The sequence below is a fragment of the Vipera ursinii genome, assembly GCF_947247035.1.
Source record: "Vipera ursinii genome assembly, chromosome: 3".
Classification (NCBI taxonomy): Eukaryota; Metazoa; Chordata; class Lepidosauria; order Squamata; family Viperidae; genus Vipera; species Vipera ursinii.
In genome coordinates this window covers 33248207-33268387 of record NC_139516.1, presented here as the reverse complement: position 1 = coordinate 33268387, position 20181 = coordinate 33248207, and the positions used below count along the sequence as shown (strand labels likewise).

Below are 20181 nucleotides of genomic sequence, written 5' to 3'. Positions count from 1 at the left end.
AGGATAGTCATTAAGTGCGGACTTCTTATACTAACATTTTTATGCTGTCATATTTCTAAAAGTTCACAGCAGCACGCAGAATTTTTTTTAAAAAAACATGGGAGATATCTTGTAGAATATCCCAGATTAATCTCAATATCAATTAAAACAAATTGATGGGTGACAAGAAAGATTTCTGTTCAAGAACATGTGCTGCCATTTAAAACATAATGGGCTACACACATATTATGCAATATGAAAGCTACTTATATGCATTGAAATTATTTTCTAGTTATCACTGATAATAGATGCACTATCATGGTAACCAAGTGTCTCCCAGCCCATATATGTTAACTATATAAACTTACAGTAATAAATCCATATCCTTTGGACCTCCCAGTTTCACTGTCCATCATTAGCTGAATGCTTTCAATCTGAAAAAGATAAAAATTAATGTAGGATGAAAGTTAAACAGGGAAAATATGTGCTACCTCCTTCAATATTGCTTTTTATTTTCTAGGAACAGTAAAAGATGGAGAAACTATTTATTTGGAGCCATTTTAGCTATAGCAGGGGTCCCCAACCCTATTATATTAATTACATTAATTGTACATACAAATACCCAATTCAGTATGCCAATTTTGACCAATAAAACCTAAATCAAACATTATAAAATTACTTCAATTTACCAGCTTATAAGATCAATTTTTAAAGATCTCAATTTAAATTTTCAGAAAGTCACCTTTTAAACCTACATGTACAGTATAACTCCAGATTTAATAAGGAAATGTTAATTTTTTAATTTGCACTTATTAAACTTAGACCTATTACTATTTCAGCTTTATATCTCTGAGTTGTTCTGATGTTAAATTTACAATGTGTTGTTTGGGACTGTTTTGAAGATGTTTCAGAAAGAGCAGCTGATATAGAGTATAGCAGTCTGATTACTAATTGTGGTGACCCAGTACTGTAGGAAAACACCAGCACTGTGGTTGCTTAACTGGTAACCAAATGGGCTTCTGGGCCTAACCTCAAGTACCTGTAATCACTTATAAAAGCCTACATAGTTACTAGGCTATATTCCTTTCCATCTTCCTGTTCAGTTCAAACAATAAGGGAAGATAGGTTCTCTATGTTAGAGGTTAACGGTACTTGGACCACAAGAAAAGTCCATGATTTATAAACATCCCTCTCGCATGGAACATTTGCTTCCCTACTCTCCTATTGTATTTCAACTTTGGGCTCAGACTGTCTTGGCTCTATAATGAGTTTGTATTACATTAAAAATTATGATATTATAAGAGGATTTTTAAGCACACAGATACTTGTTTGTGTTGAATATTAAAGCACAGAAATATTGAACTGAAAAAAATCTTACCCGGCCAAATGGTTCAAAGATTCCACGAAGCATATCTTCAGTTATATTGAAATGTAACGAGCCTACATAGAGTCTCATGGGGCCTGCACTTCCCTTTTGTAAATTATTAGCCATTGCTGCTGCTCTGTTTTTCTCTGCCTAAAAAAATTATATACACAGGAAATACTAGAGATTACTATATACTATGTTTTACTACCATAAAACATTCTTAAGTATATGCAAAATCCAAATCTTTCTCAGTTATATAAACTAGAGAATAAAAACATTTATATTTGAAAGCTATCTGAGAACTAACAGCTTTTATTTTTCTTTTAAAATTTGGTTCTATTTTCTGCTAAAAAATTTGTCATATAAACAGTCTTTTATGATTTGTTTGGCACCAAAAGTTAAAGAAAAATCATGTAATCTAACTGGAAAGGATTATGTCTTTCATATTGAGAAGTTGGCAGGGTACTGCAAAACTAAACTTTCAGGATAATCCAAAGTTCCTAGAATTTTCCAGCAACCTTTGACACCTTACTTCCACCAAATTAAAAAAAATGTTACTGATCTTTTCATGTTGTCTTCAAAATAAGCCAGGTCCTTGTCTCTTCTAAACAGACTGGAAACCACTGGTCCTTTCACAATCTTATTTCTCACATAAGCCAGATCTATTGGATATAATCAGCCAAGGTGGAAAAGGACTAAGAGTATCCGTGATGCAGTAAAAGATCTCCACCAATTTGCATGTATGATGTAATCTAGGATCTGACAAACTATTCCTATCAGTCATAACAGGCAGCTATGGTTTCAATTAAGATTTTGAATAATCATGAAAATAATACTGCTATTTTAATAATGTTGACTATAGATATAGAAACAACACACTAAGCAATATGGTCAACATCTGAGGAATCATTTAGTCTTATCAAATCATGTCTTATCTATTAGCACTAAAAAAATAATTCAAGTCAAACTTACCTGAGATGCTTGTACAATAATTGGCACTCCCAAAACTCGCTGTCCAGTTAATCCAATGGCTAAAGGAACTGAGCTGACATCAACAAATTCTACATAAGCAATTCCTTTTGAACGCCTTGAATTTCTATCTGATATCATGCGTACATCACGGACCTAGAAAAAAAGTGTTGTTTTATACAGTGAAAGCTTTAATGGATTTGTTATGTATATACAACTATACATAAAGTCAAACTACCTGAAATTTTCATATCTGATACAGAATTACTTAGTTTTCTGAGATTTTAACAAGAGATTCCATCCAGATGACTTATATATTTTGCATTATATATGCACAGCAGGGAGCTTCCAAGAACACACTACATTGTATGCATAAAATGGAAGAACCATGTCCACATAGTAAAAAGTAATAATATTGTAACAGTTACATTATACAAGCTAGTTTATATATAAACTATTTATTTTGTATATAAAATAAATATTTTGATACATATTTTCTCAAGAGGCTGGCATTGGATCCCACTGTTCTGGACAAATTTCACCCAGGTTCCCACCGTCTATTTTTAGGGATTCAGACACAGATATGGGGCAGGAGCTTTTGGATGACCTTTGGCAAGAGCAATATGGGGGCAATGCATCCATTCTAGTTCTTCTTGACCCTCAGCTGCCTTTGATACCATCAACCATGGCACCTTTTTGTCAGGCACAAAAGATCAAGACCAAAAATGAAGTTCCAATTAAACTGATTTATTGCTAATGATGCCCATGCACAGGAATCTACGATTAGCACTGTCTTGGTACTAGATAAAGGCCAACAGAATTCAGGGAAAGGTGAAGGGTTGTGGCTACACACACACTTTAGGGTGATTCTACTTTCACTCTGCCACCAGTTTCTGCCATTCCTTCTCCTACACATAGATGTAGGATGCAGTTCTGGGGATGGTTGGTGGTTCAAAGACTGTTCTGCTGGCTTGATAATCTCCTGAACTTTGAAATTTTAACCCAATTTATCTTCACTTGCATGTTTTAACCCATTTTAACTGTTTTAAACTATGCTTTCATTCATGTATTAATATGGCTTTATTATGCTGTTGTAAAGTGCCCAGAGTCACTTAGATGAGATGGGTGATGTAGATATTAATAAATAAAATAATCAAATAAATTAATCAGAACAATCCAGAAGGTATTAAAAGAAGTGTCAAAAATTCTCCATATCACACCTTTCCTACAGTAGAGAAAAATTCTTCCAGGTCTCTTGGCCTAATTCTTGCAGCAAGCTGCATACAGAATACTGTTCGAGCATCCCTTTCCTCTGGAGTAAGATTATCAATAGGCTCTCTGAAAAAAAGAAATTATTATTGATATTATTATCAATATAAACACATTTAAACAAGATAGCTTGACCAGACTTAGTTTTTATATTAAGGTCACCTATATTCAAATGCAGATAAAGATTCATTAAAATCCTTTTATAAGATGGGGAGAAAGTACCCTGTGTTTCAAAAGCACAAGATCTACCCTCCTCCTTTCAGAATCAGGATCATTTCAGTCTTCACTTTTTTTTCCCTGAGCAATATATAAATTCTGTCCCAAGGTTTGCATAACTATCTCCCTTGTATTTTCACATGGACTATACTGCAAATGAAGTGAAAAGGACAGAGCTTTCCCAGACATCTTCCTATTTTAGTTTCACTTGAATGCTTTTAACTCTTGCACTGGAATATGGTTATAGCCAATGCTAAGCTCTCATGCCTTCTCTGTTGCAGGACCTGCCTCTGGAATAGCATTTTCATGAAGGTTTGACTTGCCCTGATCCTGCCATCTTAAGACACTGAAGCCCTAGCTTTCCCCAGGTACTATGGGGAACTATGGAACTATGTGCTCTCTGTGGGAAATGTATTAACATGCTGGTTGATTAGCTCTTTTTGCTTTTATTGTATTGGATATGCTTTAAACTTATATGATATGAATGACCTTTAATAAATATTTAACATGCAAAATATGCATATAAAATGACAAATACAAGCATGGGACAAGGAACTGGATATAACAAGAAATTTTGGCTCTCTTTAACCGTATGCCTAAAGTGATGTTTGCAGTTTCAGTGGATATATATTTTAAGTATAGGCAACTCACCTATTTACAGCATTGTAAAAATACTTTTAACTTGAATGTACTTTGATAAATCTCCCATTCTCAGAAAGTGTTTTCTAAACTGCTTTTCCAAAATGTTCACATATCTGCAAATTAGCAATGCCAGTCTAGAAGAATCCCACTGCCAATTATCTCTACACTCACAGTATGTCTGATTTCCAGCAGTCTTTATAAATTTCGAAAGCAGCTAATTACAAAGACTTTTTAATGACATATCAGTGTAGAATGCAAATGTGTAGGACATTCAATATGCTATGGAAATTTAACATTAAACAAGATTCAAATCCCTACCTTACAGGACTCTTGTCTTTTCTGAAAGGACTTTTGCTCCTAGATCGACGTCTGCTGTAAAAAAAAAACGGAATTATGAAGGGAATAAACATCAATATAAACCATTAAATCCCTCATTAAAGAAAGAAAACAAAACCTTATTTTCATGCTGTGTGGTAAGCCAATTTTTCCTCTCATGGCAGTATTGAACTTGGGACCAGAACTAGGATTGAAGAAAAAAGTAGTATTATATACAGCCATTATCATTCTGTTTGACATTTATCATTAAGAGATATATTATTAGTATCATAACCATTAAACTGAATGATTGTAAAACTATCACACTGATATAAATATATTACAACTGAATTTTCTAAAATACTCAAGCTAAAAGTTTTACTATTTACCTACAGTTAAAGAAACCTAAAACAATAGTTTCACACAACGTACTAGGGACTTCTGTAACGGCCTCTGAATCGACGTTCTCTGCTTCGTGAACGGCTGCGTCTCCGTTCTTTACTTCTACTGCGCTTTCTTTCTCGACTCTTGCTTTTCTTTCTTTCACGTTCACGGCTTCGTTTGCGGTCCTTGCTTCGGCTTCTCTTCCTATCATGACTACGACTTCTGCTCTTGCTTTTTTTCCTCCTGAATAGGACAGATTTAAAAAATCAGTTATGTTTTCGAAGAGGAAAAAACATTAACATTAGGCCATATGAAGTAAGATTAGGTGGCCTGAAAAATATTTGTCAATTTTAAATAAATATTACATATTTTAATGAAAATAACAACAATCAATTATACAACTATCTGTAAATCTCACAATTAAGAAACATATTTTAAGGTCAAAAGCAAAGCCATTTAGGTGAAAAACATATTTCATACCAAGTGAATATATTGCTGCTTTAATCTTTACAATTCTATTTCCTTACTAGAAGGTTTTCTCACGTCACAAAAGACAAGTGTTAAAAATTACAAATAATTATACCTACCAAGCTCCTTTCTAGGAAATTCAGCTTCATAACTGTGTCTGCATTGTTCATTTAATGACACTGGTTTTTCACTCTACTGCCTGTGTATTGTTAGATATGTTCCAAATGGCCACTGGAGCCATTGGCTTGGATCCAAAGGAGCCCTTCCACTAGAGGAAAGCCTCTTCCACACACAGAAGGGCTGTTTCCAACCTAGCAGAAGAGCATTAGGTGAGAAATGTGAACCAAAATTGAGGTATAATTTATATAAATTACTTCAGACCTCCTCATAGCCCACAAATCCATTATAGCTTAGCTTCCATATTCAGTGTCCTCACATTAGAAATACCTCCCCATATATTTTGTTTTAATGGACTGGGAATTTTTTTCCACAAAGAGTTAATCAAACACTACCAATGTTTCTTTGGCTCATAATTATCTAGATCCAAATCAGGTTTTTGAACTCCCACTGTTAAGTATGTTATATAAATGCAGTGTTCTTATTAGCAACATTTTACTAACAAATATTGGTTAATCATTTAACCTCCAAATACTGCTAAATTTGACTTTATGAATACAAACGTCAATATGAAAGTAAACTGTATGTTTTATAAACACCTCAATGGAAAGGAGACACCAGTGGAATAGCTTGTGGCTGCTCCATCACTGGAGGCTTTTAAGAGGAGACTGGACAGCCACTTGTCTGGAATGGTATAGGGCAGGGGTAGGCAACCTTAGCTCTTTTATGACTCGTGGATTTCAACTCCCAGAATTCCTGAGCCAGGAATTCTGGGAGTTGACGTCCATGAGTCATAAAAGAGCCAAGGTTGCCTACCCCTGGTATAGGGTCTCCTAGAACAGGGCTTTTTAACCAGTGGTATGGGTACCACCTGTGGTACATTGGCACCTGGCAGGCGGTACACGACCATCCTAGAAAAGTGGTAGCGGAGGAGGGGAAGGAGCTGAACCGGTGGCAGCACCGGACAAGCCTGAGCGAGATATAGCTGGAGCTGCAGGGCTCCTGGAGCTCCTGCAGGCTCCAGCTGGAGCTCGGCACTGATCCTGGCGCTTCCGCTTTTTTTTGGGGGGGGGGGTCATCAAGTTTTGACACCTTGCTAGGCGACTGGTGGTACTCGGATATTGCCATATCCTAAAAGTGGTACAATGGGTGAAAAGGTTGAAAGGCCCTGGACTAGAAGACCTCCAAGGTCTCTCCCAACAGTTATGCTGTTATTCTGCTAAAACTGAATTTATTTTTTTTAAGTAATTCCTACAAGTCTGACCAAGACGCAAAACAACAGCACAATTCTAAGATCTAGAAATATTGTTCCTATAATCTAAATATTCCATTTTCAGTAGTAGAAAAAAGCTCCCAGTGAACACAAAGTACATTTCCAATTCCAATACACACAGCAGGTAAGATTTAAAAAAAACAATTAATACAACCATGATACAAGCTCAACCACACACCTGGAATCTAAGGGTCAATAACAAAGCTGGTTTTCAAGGTTTTATAAACACTCAGCCAAATCAGGGCAACTCTTAATCTCTGGGACAGGGGTTGGCAATTAATTTTCCCCAAGAGTCCACATGAGAAATTTGGATTGTTGTGGAGCGCCAAACCAATAGGCTGAACTTAATTCTGCTGCAGGCACTCACATGTTGACAGAGGAGGGAGTGCAGAGCCTTGCCTCATCTTGACTGCTGCTCTGCCAAATATCGAGTTCTTTCTCTTACCAGCTGACTAAAGGAGCACACTTGGCTTTTTTTCCTGCCTTCTACGACATGAGTGTTTACACTTATTTTCTAACTTCCAACTGATGCAGCTGTAAAGGGCAGTCAAAGGGCTGGTTGTGGCCCAGGAGCCATAAAATGCCCAGGTCTGTTCTGAGGAAATCTTGTTCTACAGGGTATGGCTTTGTTTCTGGATTTCGCCAGATAACACTTCCTAATGAACTGGACCCAAAGCATCTCTCTCCTGTGAGATCTAACAGAAAAGAAAATACAACAGGGAAGAGCCACTCCTGCATATAACCCAGCTGCAAGCCTTTATAGGTAACTACTACAACCTTCAATTGAAGCCAGAAGCACATTGGCAATTAATGCAGCTTGCAGAGCACATGCTGAATAAGGACCTTTAATTGTCCAGGCTGCCTTATTTTGCATCAGATGAACCATGGGTGTCAAACTCGAACGTGTCACGTGACATATCATGATGTGTTGTTGTTTTTTTGCCTTTGCAGAGCGGGGTGGGCATGGCTTGCGCGTCACACATCCGGCCCACGGGCCGCCGGTTTGACACCCCAGAGCTGAACCTTCCAAATGCAGCCCCTTGCAGTGGTCCAATTTGGAGGTGACCAAGACATGAGGGACTGTGAGTAGAGCCTCCTGGCTGAGGAGTGGAACGGACACCAAAACCAAGAGCCACTCTATCTTCCTAAGTCTGAGGTGAAACCTTTATTTCCCCAATCCAGATCAAATATGGTTTGACCAAATAAACTAAGTATTCTGTTCTAAGTCAAACAATTTAGAGCAAAAGTGCTAACAAAATAGCACTTCATTTTATTTTAGTACTTTAAAATGTTTATATAAGTAGCCATCGACTTACAACAGTTTATTTAGTGACAATTCAGTTACAATGGCTCTGAAAAAAGTGACTTATAACCATTTTTTACACTTATGACCGTTGCAGTATCTCCATGGTCACGTGACTAAAATTTATGATGGTTGAAGTGTCCTGAGGTCATGTGATCATCTTTTGTAACTTTCTGACAAGCAAAGTCGATGGGGAAAACAGATTCACTTAACTGTGTTACTAACTTAACTGCAATGATTCACTTAACAATTGTGGCTAAAAAGGGCATAAAATGGGACAAAACTCACTTAACAAATGTCTCACTTAACAACATAAATTTTAGGCTCAATTATGGTCATAAGTCAAAGACTACCTGTACTAAATTTCTAAACAATAGTTTAAGTCAATTTCTTCGATATTGACATATACTGTACATAATCTAGTGTGCTAAACATTTCACAACATTTATTACACCTAAATTATATAACCCCATGAAAAAGCTTCTACACAAGACATGGGGAACCCAAGTCTCTGAAGCTCCCTGTGACTAATTAACATTGTGAAAGAAATATATCACAGTTTAAAAATAAAAATCATGTAAACACTGTGCAAGATCCCAGATGACTACATGTTGTAATGGGATAATAGCTACTCTGTGGTCCTCAACTCTTTTTAAAAATGATATAGTTCAAACTTTGGGGATTATATTTGGAATTCTGAGATTACATTATATAAGCACTTTCATACTGCAGTTGCCATAGAATGTGTATTCAATCACAAACCCATATAATAAAAGATGATAAAACACCAACTTGTATTAATCTATTACTTCATGTTGTCTATGCAGGACCCATAAGCACTCTTTAGTCCTCGACTTACAACCATAATCAGTACTGGAACTTCCATCGCTAACCAATGCAGTCATTAAGTGCATTATGCCCAAATTTACCTGTTGCCATTTCATCCCATGGTGCAGGAAAAGCATTGTCTTGTATTACAAAACTTTTACAGAAAGTGGCTCATTCATCCCTTTCCCTTTAACACTGCCATTTTACAAGAAAAACTAATTCTTTAATTTTGTGTTGCTTAGCCTAATATAAAGGCAATCAGTTTTGGTTTTTTTGCAGTACAAAGCCTTGATCCAAATACCTGTGTTTGACTTCCAGCAAGTGCAATAATTATAAAGGAGAAGCCAAGCAAAACTAATATCCTGCCAGATAACAACCAAAAAAAAATCTTTTAACTTATGTAGCCAGCAAATTCTCAACCAAAGATTCTGGGTCTTTTATACAATTTATAACATGTACCGTATATTCATTGCTTAAACAGAAAGTTTCAATAGGAATATTTTCCCAATGAGGAATTTAAACCAGGATGATACAAACAAGGTTTTAATTTATTGTTTTCATAACTGGTCCTAGGAAAACTGAAGCTTGCTGAAACAACTTCATGACTATATAAAAGTATATATATATTGGTAAAAGCTTACAAAAACGCTCCCTAGTCTTCTGAGGCCAATGAGCAAACGTGATTTTGATGTTCAGAAATGGCTGCTACAATAGGTGTGACTTGTCACAAACCAGGAAAGCAAACTTTTTTGCTTCCTACCATTCTCTCTAGTTCTTTGCAAATACTGCCAACTCTTATTTTTTTTTCTTTTTTGGGTAGGTAGGGCAAAGCATTGATTGCAGCTACAATTCCTTTTCATTTTTAGAAAGAATGTGGAGACTACTTAGTATTCGAGGTCAGCTTGGAAACAAAAAAGATTTTGGAGGATGATGCTTTATAGCATGCCAACTTCCTTCCTCACTCCATTTTCTAGGAGCAGTCTCACACATTCTGGCAACACTTGTCTTCAATTTAGTTTTCAGAATTTAAAAAAATCACTACTTTAATTATTGCCTACAATATAGCCATTTCCAATTTCCTATAATATAGGTATTTTAAAGGTCTGATTAAATGACATACAGAAACTACTGCTAAATACCAAAAATATTTAAAAAGAACAGATAATTTAGTGAATATACCTTCAAAGCCTACGAATACACACTATGTAAGTTATAGATAACTTTTGCTTCATGTAAATACATGTTCTGTCTTACCACATTAAAAACAGCTCACGAGACAATTCAATATAAAACATTTAAAACAAAATTTTCTTTAAGACGATTTAAAATATGGGGAAGAAAGTTGGGATAAAGTTTTAATGACCACTTTACAGATTGGAAATATACTACATAATTGCTGAAACTGGAATTGATATTGTTTATCCCTTGAATGGAAAACTTAAAAGGGAGTTCCTGAGAACAAAATAAACAACTAAAACAATTATTTTACTTAATTGATTTTCAAAAACCAACAGAAAAAACTCCTTATGTTTATAAAGTAAATCAAACATGACAGGGTTTTTTAACACCAAACGCAAAGAACAAAAGGCCTTAAGCAAGCAAACACGTTATAAAACCTCTATCTTTAAACTATTGTAAAAATAGTATAAGATAAGGTAACATTTAACTTCAGCTCAGTACTGTTATGATCTAATTATACAACTAATGGAACAGAAATATCAATAGTTTATAGCAGGGGTGTCAAACTCAATTTCATTGAGGGCCGCATCAGCATTGCGGTTGCCCTCAGGGGGCCGGGTGGCCGTGGCCAGGGTGGGCGTGGCCTACTGGGTGGGCATGGCTAGAGTGCGTATGGCCTACTGGGTGGGCGTGGCCAGCTCTACATCGTTGGCATCAAGGGTGCCTATGGGGGCCTGGGCAGGAGTGGGACAGATCTGAGGGTCTCTGGCAGGAGGAGGGTCTCTGGGCCAGGGCCAAGACAGTGGGGGCCGCTCCCTCACTGTTTCCAGGATGGCTTCGCGGGCCACATGAAACCACTTCGCGGGCCGCATCTGGCCCCCGGGCCTTGTGTTTGACATGCCTGGTTTATAGTATATTAATTTCAACCCTCTTTTGATTTTTCCAAACGAAAAGAAAAAACTTTCCTCCATTCAAAATAAGCAGCAAAGTCACATAAAATCTTCCTGCCAAGATATTTTATAGAGGAATTTTAACTAATCAGTGCTGGTAGAAAAACTGCAAAGAAATACAAGTAGTCCTCGCCTTACAATCATTCAATGGCCATTTGAAATTACAACCTCACTGAAAAAAGTGACTTATAACCAGTTTTCACACATACCACCGTTGAAGCATCTCCATGGTCACGTGATCAAAATTTGGATGCTTGGCAACTGGTTCATATTTATGATGGTTGCAGTGTCCCAGGGACTTGTGATCACCTTTTGCAACTTTCTAACTAAAGTCAATGGGGAAGTGAAATTTACTTAACTGTGTTACCAATTTTAACAACTGTAGTGATTCACCTAAAAACTGTGGCAAGTAAAGTTGTAAAATGGGGCAAACTCAGTAACTGTCTTATCAATAGAAATTCTGGACTCGATTGGGGTCATAAGTTGAGAACTACCTGTACAGCCCAATTATGGTTAGACTTTCTTCTGGCTGGGGAATTCTGGGAGTTGAAGTCCACCTACTAAGCTGCCAAGCTCGAGAAACACTGATTTTGACACAAATCTGCACATGTTCCCCCATTTCCAATAAAATTATAAATTATAGGAATAGGAAATGCTACCATCCACTAGAAAAGACAGTAAAACTAAATAATGTTGGCTGCTCTTTAGATTTAGGCAGATTTCACATGACTAAGTCAAATCAGGGCCTTTTAGGTGTAATTCAAGCAATGTGCTTTTGTTCTATTCTAAATAAAGTTGCAACATAAAAGGAATAAATTCAAACAATTACAGAGGTCAAAGTCTGCAATGGCATTGCCAAATCTATTTTACAATTTATCACTGTTAATTGTATTTTGTTTTCACATATAGAATAAACTTAATTTAAAGCACAGGGTATAAGAACCTGGGATCACATTGGAATACTCTACAAATAGTGTAGTAGTAGTTAGATTTTTAGCAGTATTTCACCATTACTACAATTGCTTTTTCTCTGCCACAAAGCTACTTATCTTTCTGAGCTGACTTTCCCAATGTACATGTTGAACAGCTAAAAATGCATGAGCAATCTAGCTTAACTGCCAAGCTCCAAATAAAAAAAACTGTTTAACAAAAAAAAACCTCTAACAAAGATAGGCAAGATATTGGTATTTGAGTTAATGCTTTCAACATTATGAAATAATTAATGTCCCATTTAAACTAATTTATGTATATTTCTCAAAGTGAAGCTTTCCAAAAGAGTAGCTAAAGTGGCCTGCAATAGGAATAAAACAATTAAATGATATTTTGAAGAGTAAAAACTCTATGATATTCTGAACTTCTACAATTAGAACAACTTACTTTAGCTGGTGATTCACCTACAAAAATTTAGTGAATTGCTTCCCTTCATCTTTAAAGCACAATTTTTTTTAAAAAAATGAAGCAACATTACAATATGATTATATGGCCTGCAAGAAACATATACAATTGAAGGAGCCTAAGGAAAGAGTAAGGGAGTTACTCTACTATGAAAGTCAGAAGACCATCATAATTTCAAGTTAAAAGTAATTAATATAATCCCATTACCTCAATAAACATTACTAGAAAAGCTCAATTTTCTAAATGGACATTCAGTTGGTGAACTTTATATGCAAGCGCAAAACGTGAATTTGGACTTTTTCAGACAATATTCATATCTACATAATTTTGTAATCATTTAAACTATGTAAAATGTACATATAAATATGTTTGAGTTAAAGAGACAATAATTCCCCTTCAATTAGTTTATGAAATTGAGATGATGTGGTATGTTTTCTATCCTGAAAAGGTGGTCTTTTGTTTTGGAGAGAAAGGGGGACAAATGCTGGGGGGAAAATTATGTGAACATATTCAAATGTACACAAAACCATTTTCTATTTTTTGTACTATTTTAACCAATCTAAAAAGTGCATTACAAAAACTGAAGAAGGGAGGTTAAGTATCCAAATTATAAATCTAAAATGTGAATGCTTTATTAAGCAAAAGAGCCAGCAAATACTTACTTCTTACTTCGCTCTTCATGTCCATTGGCACTGCTCAATTTGTTCTCATCCTAAGCAGGGTTGATAGAAGAACATCATGAGGACGAAGTGGAAACATTTCAAGTGGTCAAAGGGTAATGGGGGCAGGGATAAGAAAATACAAAACAAAAATTTAATACTAAATTTTATATTCAGTGTGGGATGCTACTAATTAAGGTAGACTTTTTAACCACTTTGCTGTTTACATTTAAGTCATACAAGTATAAATAGAAAATTTACTATTTAAAAAGAATTTAAATTGTAGAAACTTTCTTACAATGAAATAAAGCCATCCTGCAGTTTCCAGCACTGAAGTGGTTAAAGGATAAAATATAACAAGAAATACCAAGTTTAAAAGCACATTCATATACTATAATCCCTTTTGACCAATACCAAGGCTATATTTCTGCCTAAGCCCCAAGTGACCAAGCTAGCAGCCAGCCACTATCGATTTCCTGTGACCGATGCCATTCCTGAGATCTTCGCCCATTTTCGTTGGAGGGTTGGGACTGTAAGAGCTTGATGCCACCTCTGTCACACATCTCGCCCTGAAGCAAACAGGGATTCACACTGCTTTAGTAATGTCGACTCCCAAGTCATTCATCAAAAATCCAACCAGTCCAGCCTAAATATTTCCTATTTCCAAACCTGTTTACATGGAAAATATCCATGTTAAACTAGCATACAATATACTTAACATTACAATTTATATTCATTTCAAAATTTTACATAAGTACTAATTACATAAAACTAAAACACGAACATTTAAAAGGTTACACTTTTCCAAATCTCATATCGAAGAGCTGCACTAAATATACTCCAAAATCAACTAACAGTTGCTGTTATGTTTATTGTAGTTATCACACCAGTTACACCATGAGTTCAACTGCACATTAAGTTTTAAATGCATATGTATATATAAATTTGTGAAGCCAGTGCTACTGCATGCATAATTTCATAGTTTTATGAAGATCTGGTGAAATCTAAATATACTTGCTCCCTGTTTAGTTCTGAAGCTAGGTACTCAGTACTCAGAAGCGCAGAAAAGGTACATTAAAGATTTCAAAGAAATTACTAGGTAAGAGTACTTTGTCACAATGAACGTAGTTCGAAATATCTTTCATATCTACTATTATGTGAACTATTCAGGGATCCAAGAATTTTGGAAACAACTTTCACATAACACTTTGATTACCGTCTGGTATTTCTAAAAGATTAATAACCCATCCTTTAAAAAAAAAGCTGTAACTCCTCTTCCATTAATAAGGATTTGCTTGTCATGAACTTAGGGGAAAAGTTATTCTTGGAACCCTGCTGTTTGCCCAAACCTTTGCATTCACCTTGTTGGTCTATCAAAATTGAGGTGGTAGTTTTTAGGAGTGTTTTTGTTTTTGTTTGTTTGTTTGTTTTACCTAGGGGGACCACGGTACAGCGATACGTCACTCAATTACTACCTTATGATTGACAGTTCACACTGGAATCAAAGGTGAATTCATGGGAGTAGAGGTGAGATATCGTTAGGCAAGTCTACAAAGAGAGATAGATGGGCATTTATTCATCACGCTGAAGTGAAACTACTGCACAATATAATTACATTAACAGCATTCAGTTACTGGTAAGATACACGTAATGCATGTCCAATAAGATAAATCATGAGGACTCCAGGGATGTTAGTTTATAGTTCAGCAGTAGTTTCATGAATAATGCTAAATGAATATTGCTAAAGAATTTGCTAGCATATCTTCTCACCTTCTTAAAGGGGGCTTCAAGCATTGCTTCAATATCAATATCATCAGCCATTTTTCAGGACACCTAGAAAAAAATAATAAGATCCTTTAGTCAAGAATCTACTTCTGTATTTGTGATCAGTTTATGATTTTGTGGTACCACATTTGCAAAGGAAGTTGCTCTAGAAATATACACTAAGTACAGCTAAACTGAACTTATCCATGTGTTTAGTACTTCTCTTTCAAAGAATAAGTCAGTTCTTATCTTAGAAGTACTTCATAAATATGTACTCTACACAAATACTTTTTTTAATGAATGTATGAATTTAAGGAACCACAACGTTAGAAAAAAGAATCTAAAAGTAGATTAAGAAAATAGTTTATTCAATATGATTACCAATTTATTAAAAAACCACAACGTATTATCTTAATCCACTATTGAATTTCTCAATGTAGATTTCACAAAATCATTGCTACATGTAGCAATGCAGTGGATACAGATCCTAAACAACCTGTGAAAAATCCCTGTACTGGAAGTAGATAATGATTTTTAAAATCTGATCAAGTTACTATCCTTAACCACTGGGATTTGTGAAACTGTGCTCCTGATAGTAGTATATGTTCTTCTACATAAAGAAAATGGAATGTTCATTACTTTTGGTGAAGTCTAAATGGTTCCTTACTTCAAGAGTCTATTCATCTAAAATACTTCCTTAAAATTTATTTCAAATGTAACTCATGTTGTTCTATTATTGCCTTACCTCCAAGATGTGGGAGAAACATCCCTATGATGGAAAAAAGCTCATTAGAGCTTCAGTTTGGAAGTTCCTCATGAATTAGATGATTTCCTATCCCCCGAAATCTGCCATGAATCATTGACTCCTTGGGTCAAAAATTCGAAACAGATTAGTCAAGCTATTTAATAATCTCTTACATGGAATTAGCTAGTATAGATTCTCAGATGCAAACTGGGCAACGCCATAGTGGCAAAGGTAAGCTGCCAAGCTTGTCATAACAATTATGACCAAGTACTTAGTGAAATGGGAAAGATTACAAGTGGCAATTACGGTACATAAGATGAAACCAGAAGAAATTTCCAAATACAATGTGCATATTATCTTTTACTACTACATTTTAAGAAAATAGTGTAAAGATAGAATATGTGATGCAATGCATGCTCAGATAGAATATGTGATGCAATGCATGCTCATTACTGAATTCAGGAAATATGAAAAGGAGATCTGCCTTCCATTACAGCAACAATTATGTTTCTATTCAGATCTCCTATATACCGTACCATTTCAAACTCCTGTAACACCTTCTGTAACTATTAGTAAAAATGGCTGCAATATTTTTTCAGCTTTTTCAAAAAGTAAAAATGCATATGACAATTATTCCAAAGTGATTATAAAATCTGTAGTTTGCTAAGTTATTTGGATCCAAAGCGAGTCACATATTTAAAGAAATGTGGGGACACAAAATGCATTCATTGACATCTCCCAGGAAAATACATGTTTGAGTAAACAAATATATATTTTTCATAAGACTGTATGGCTATTGTGAGACCCATAAAAAGGCACACCAAGCCTTCTTACATTTGAAAATTCATAACTGCTTTGGACCCAAATAGCTGCACATTGCTATAAATTTGCCATTTAAGTCCAGAGAATTTCTCAGGAAAACTTTCAGTAAATGTAGACTCCAATGTAATGAAAGAAATATTAAAGCTGCCTCAATCAAATTCTGTGTCATGATACTCAATTTATAGAACTACTGTGCTCATATATTATCTACCTCTGAAACAAATATCTACCAGAAGATATGCTACTGCTATGTAGAAAGCAGTATCTTCAAAAATCCTGTATTTAAGTATCATCATCCACAATGTCCCATTAAACATTCACAGCCCTATAGGAAGAGAAAAGAAGCAGTACTGTGTAGAAAACATTTCTAAGAATGTCACAGAAATAAAATTAGGGATACACTTTCAAATTATGTCCAAAAATTGATTACATCTGTAGCAAATAACTTCACATTAGTATATTTTTAAAATGATAGTAACAATAAATATAACTACACAAATCAATAAGTTGCAACACAACTTATTAAGAATCCAAAGGTCAAAAACCTGTTGGAAAACTAACTAAACCTAGCAAATACCCCAGCTCATGGTATTTGGATGAAAATATAACTATTTGTAGAAAAATATTGCTTAAGTTTTAATATATATATATATGTAGCAAATTGTGATCTTTTCATGCTACATTTAGATTAAAATAAAGTACATCTGCATTTTAAAAAATTTTCAACATTGTACTAAGTAATATGGGTAATAAAACAGCATGGGATAGGGAAATGTGACTTTAAATAAATGCTACAGAGTTTGACACTGGACAATTTAGCAAACTTATATTAAGGGAAACATATCCTCAAACAAAACAGTATTGGAAGATCTGCAATTTTATATATAGAAAGAATTCACTAAATGCTCCCCCCAAGTATCCGCTAAAGATTTATTCTCTTTCTCTTTGCTTGAACATATAAAAGTTCTATAAGGTAATCTGATTAACAGACATTATGAATTACACTTTTAGAGATGTTGAAATAGGCCTACACTACATTACAGTATAAATACTGCCCTATATTACAGAGCAGCTCAAAGATAAATTTAAAAATTTCTCAAGCATTTAAGAGAAATATCAGTTATTCATGGAAATATGGGAAGGGGACTGTTAAAAATGCTGGCTTTCAGCATAGTAAAAACAGCACAGCAGGAAAAATATAGCAGTTTAAGACAGTATTAAATAATATGCTCATACAGAATAGTATAATTTATCCAGTACCATCACTGAAGGTTTTTTTTTTACAAAACGAGTTATAAATAATTTGAACAATAGAATGCATAAGTTTTGAATGCAAGTTTTATAAATTGAATACTTTGTTTTTGTATTTAAAATAATCTAGTCCAAACAGAGTAATAATTCAAATATTCCAGACTATATAACTAAAATTACCCAAGTAAAATTAAAATATATATTTAGTCTCTTAATAAGAATGTCAGATAGTATTCACTTAAAAGCTTGCTTTCCTAGGTTAAAATATAAATTATGACTTGTATGTTGTTACCGACTGCAGTTTTTGTACTAGATATAAATACATATACATACAGAGCACAGATATTTATTTTCCATCTATTAAAAAGATATAGTCATCTGACCACCTAAATACTAATTTTGCTTCTTGGCAATCTGGGCATTTAGTACAGAACCTAAATAGTCAATTAAAATAAAACCATATAGATAATGCATTTTCAGAAACAATATCCAGTTCAACACATCATAATCCACTGTAAGACATAGCACAGCAGTCTACAATTCACACAAGTTCAGGTATAATTCTCTAAAGAGACCCTGCCCCACACCCAGGATGCAACAAAACCACTTTTGAAACTTTTCTGCATTTCAAAATTAGTTTGTGACTTAACATGAGAGTTAACTACAAATTAAGATCAGATTTTTAAGCAACATCGGGGGTTCTTTTACTAAAAACTGTCTAGTTACATGAGTGAAATATTTTCAAATTGTCAAGCAAAAAATGCGTGCATTTACTTAAAACTGTCTACAAATACACATTTTGGGGGAACAAACCACGTGTTCGGATTTCACTTGTGCAGATATATGGAAAGTTCGTTTTGCCCTCCCACCTGAACATCTTCGGCCCAATAACTATTCAAAAAAAAATACCACAGTAATAAACAGACTTTCTACTCTCCTTGCAGTAGTTATTACGATGACTCTTTACTAAGCGCCCTTATTCTCTCAGGTCATCAGCCTTTCGTTAATACACAACAGCACACACTGCGAAGTTTTAAGGCCCTTCCCGCGAGAATATCTAAAGCAATAAAGAAATAGTTAGGAATCTTGTGGCGAAATATATCCCGATCATAATCATGAGACTGAGGAAGAGCGCTACTCCACGAAACCTTCCGCGCGAAAATAAACACAATTTCCAAAACTAAATCATATCATTCGACTTCCCTCGTTTTCTCCCGCCACCCCCGGGCACCACGCAGAGGCCTGCACCACCCCACAGGAACTGGGATTTCCAGTCCGACTAACCAGACTAGAATTAAAATCGAAGACAAAAAGAAATGGGCCCGCCACCGGGAAGGTCCAACGCAGACGCCCTTAAGCCTTGCAGAACCCACGCGATCATTTCCCCAGAATAGTTCATAAAAGAGAGCCGTCGAAAATATGAAAGCTATTACCTGCGCTGCCGGCCTCTCGTTTCTGGCCCAGGTGTTTATGAGGCGGAGGGATACTGCCACGGCCGTCGTTTGCTTTCCTGGGTCTGGATACGCGTGAGGTGAGGGGCGCTGGCCCTTAAACAAAAAAATTATCTCAGCAACAGCAGCAGGCCAAAAGCTAGACTAAGAATGATCTCGAACAATTAGTACGAGCGAAGCCAAGGAAGCTTCGCAACAAGAACACACAAACTCCGCTTTAGCAAAGGCGACTGCTCCCTGAAATGGCGCCCGCCGCGTCTGAGAGGCTCGTAGGAGGATCTGTGTTGCCGCTACGGGGATGCCCAGACCTTGCTGCACGGGCTCTCGCGAGATTTCCATACAAATCGATTGTGCGTACTACGAAATTCTCGCGAAGAATGCGTGTCTCGCGAGAAAGGTGTTAGAAGAAAGCAATTCAACAGCTCGCAAGAGCAGTAGGTCGTTTATCAAACGGCATCCGAAAGCGATATATTTCCCATGCGTGGTCAAGAATCTCGCGAGAACTTGTGCAATTTTCCTCGTCATAAAAGAAAGCAAAAAAATATTAGACTCTACGTAGGAGGTGAAATTGCTTGATTTTACGGATGCCGGTTTAAAAAACTAGATGTATTTTAAAAATTGTACGTTCTGAGTTGATTTTCAACGGTTTATTATTTGGAGAATAATGTGATTGTAAATACTGTAAATACATTGCAAATCCGAAATAAGTAATTGCCCATATTAGTGAGACATTCATGAGATTGCACATCATTCAATTACCTTAGGTAAACACTATAATTAGATATAAATATTTATTTATTTATTCTTATTTATTTATTATATTTTTATACCGCCCT

At 35.5% G+C, this 20181-nt stretch overlaps 1 protein-coding gene across 13 annotated transcripts in view; it reads right to left on the bottom strand.

Moving 5' to 3' along the window:
- Window positions 1-19610, bottom strand: part of RBM39 (RNA binding motif protein 39) — a 48572-nt gene extending 28962 nt beyond the window's left edge. For 3 of the 13 annotated variants that reach the window (XR_014491949.1, XM_083358057.1, XM_083358056.1), the window contains exons 1-10: window positions 19328-19609; window positions 15083-15145; window positions 13316-13365; window positions 5189-5383; window positions 4896-4961; window positions 4760-4813; window positions 3535-3652; window positions 2318-2470; window positions 1358-1495; window positions 348-413 (exon numbers count right to left, since the gene is read on the bottom strand). Coding sequence is in view for 11 of the 13 variants with exons in the window: in XM_083358057.1 (XP_083214183.1) it covers window positions 348-413; window positions 1358-1495; window positions 2318-2470; window positions 3535-3652; window positions 4760-4813; window positions 4896-4961; window positions 5189-5383; window positions 13316-13365; window positions 15083-15133 (891 nt within the window). In the remaining 2 variants the exon portion in view is untranslated. Of the gene's footprint in view, window positions 1-347; window positions 414-1357; window positions 1496-2317; window positions 2471-3534; window positions 3653-4759; window positions 4814-4895; window positions 4962-5188; window positions 5384-5727; window positions 6406-13311; window positions 13366-14787; window positions 14861-15082; window positions 15146-15821; window positions 15943-16854; window positions 16969-19327 lie in introns of those variants that run through there. The other 10 variants (XR_014491948.1, XM_083358051.1, XM_083358054.1 and 7 more) reach the window with 9 other exon arrangements.
- Window positions 19611-20181: the final 571 nt, after the last annotated feature.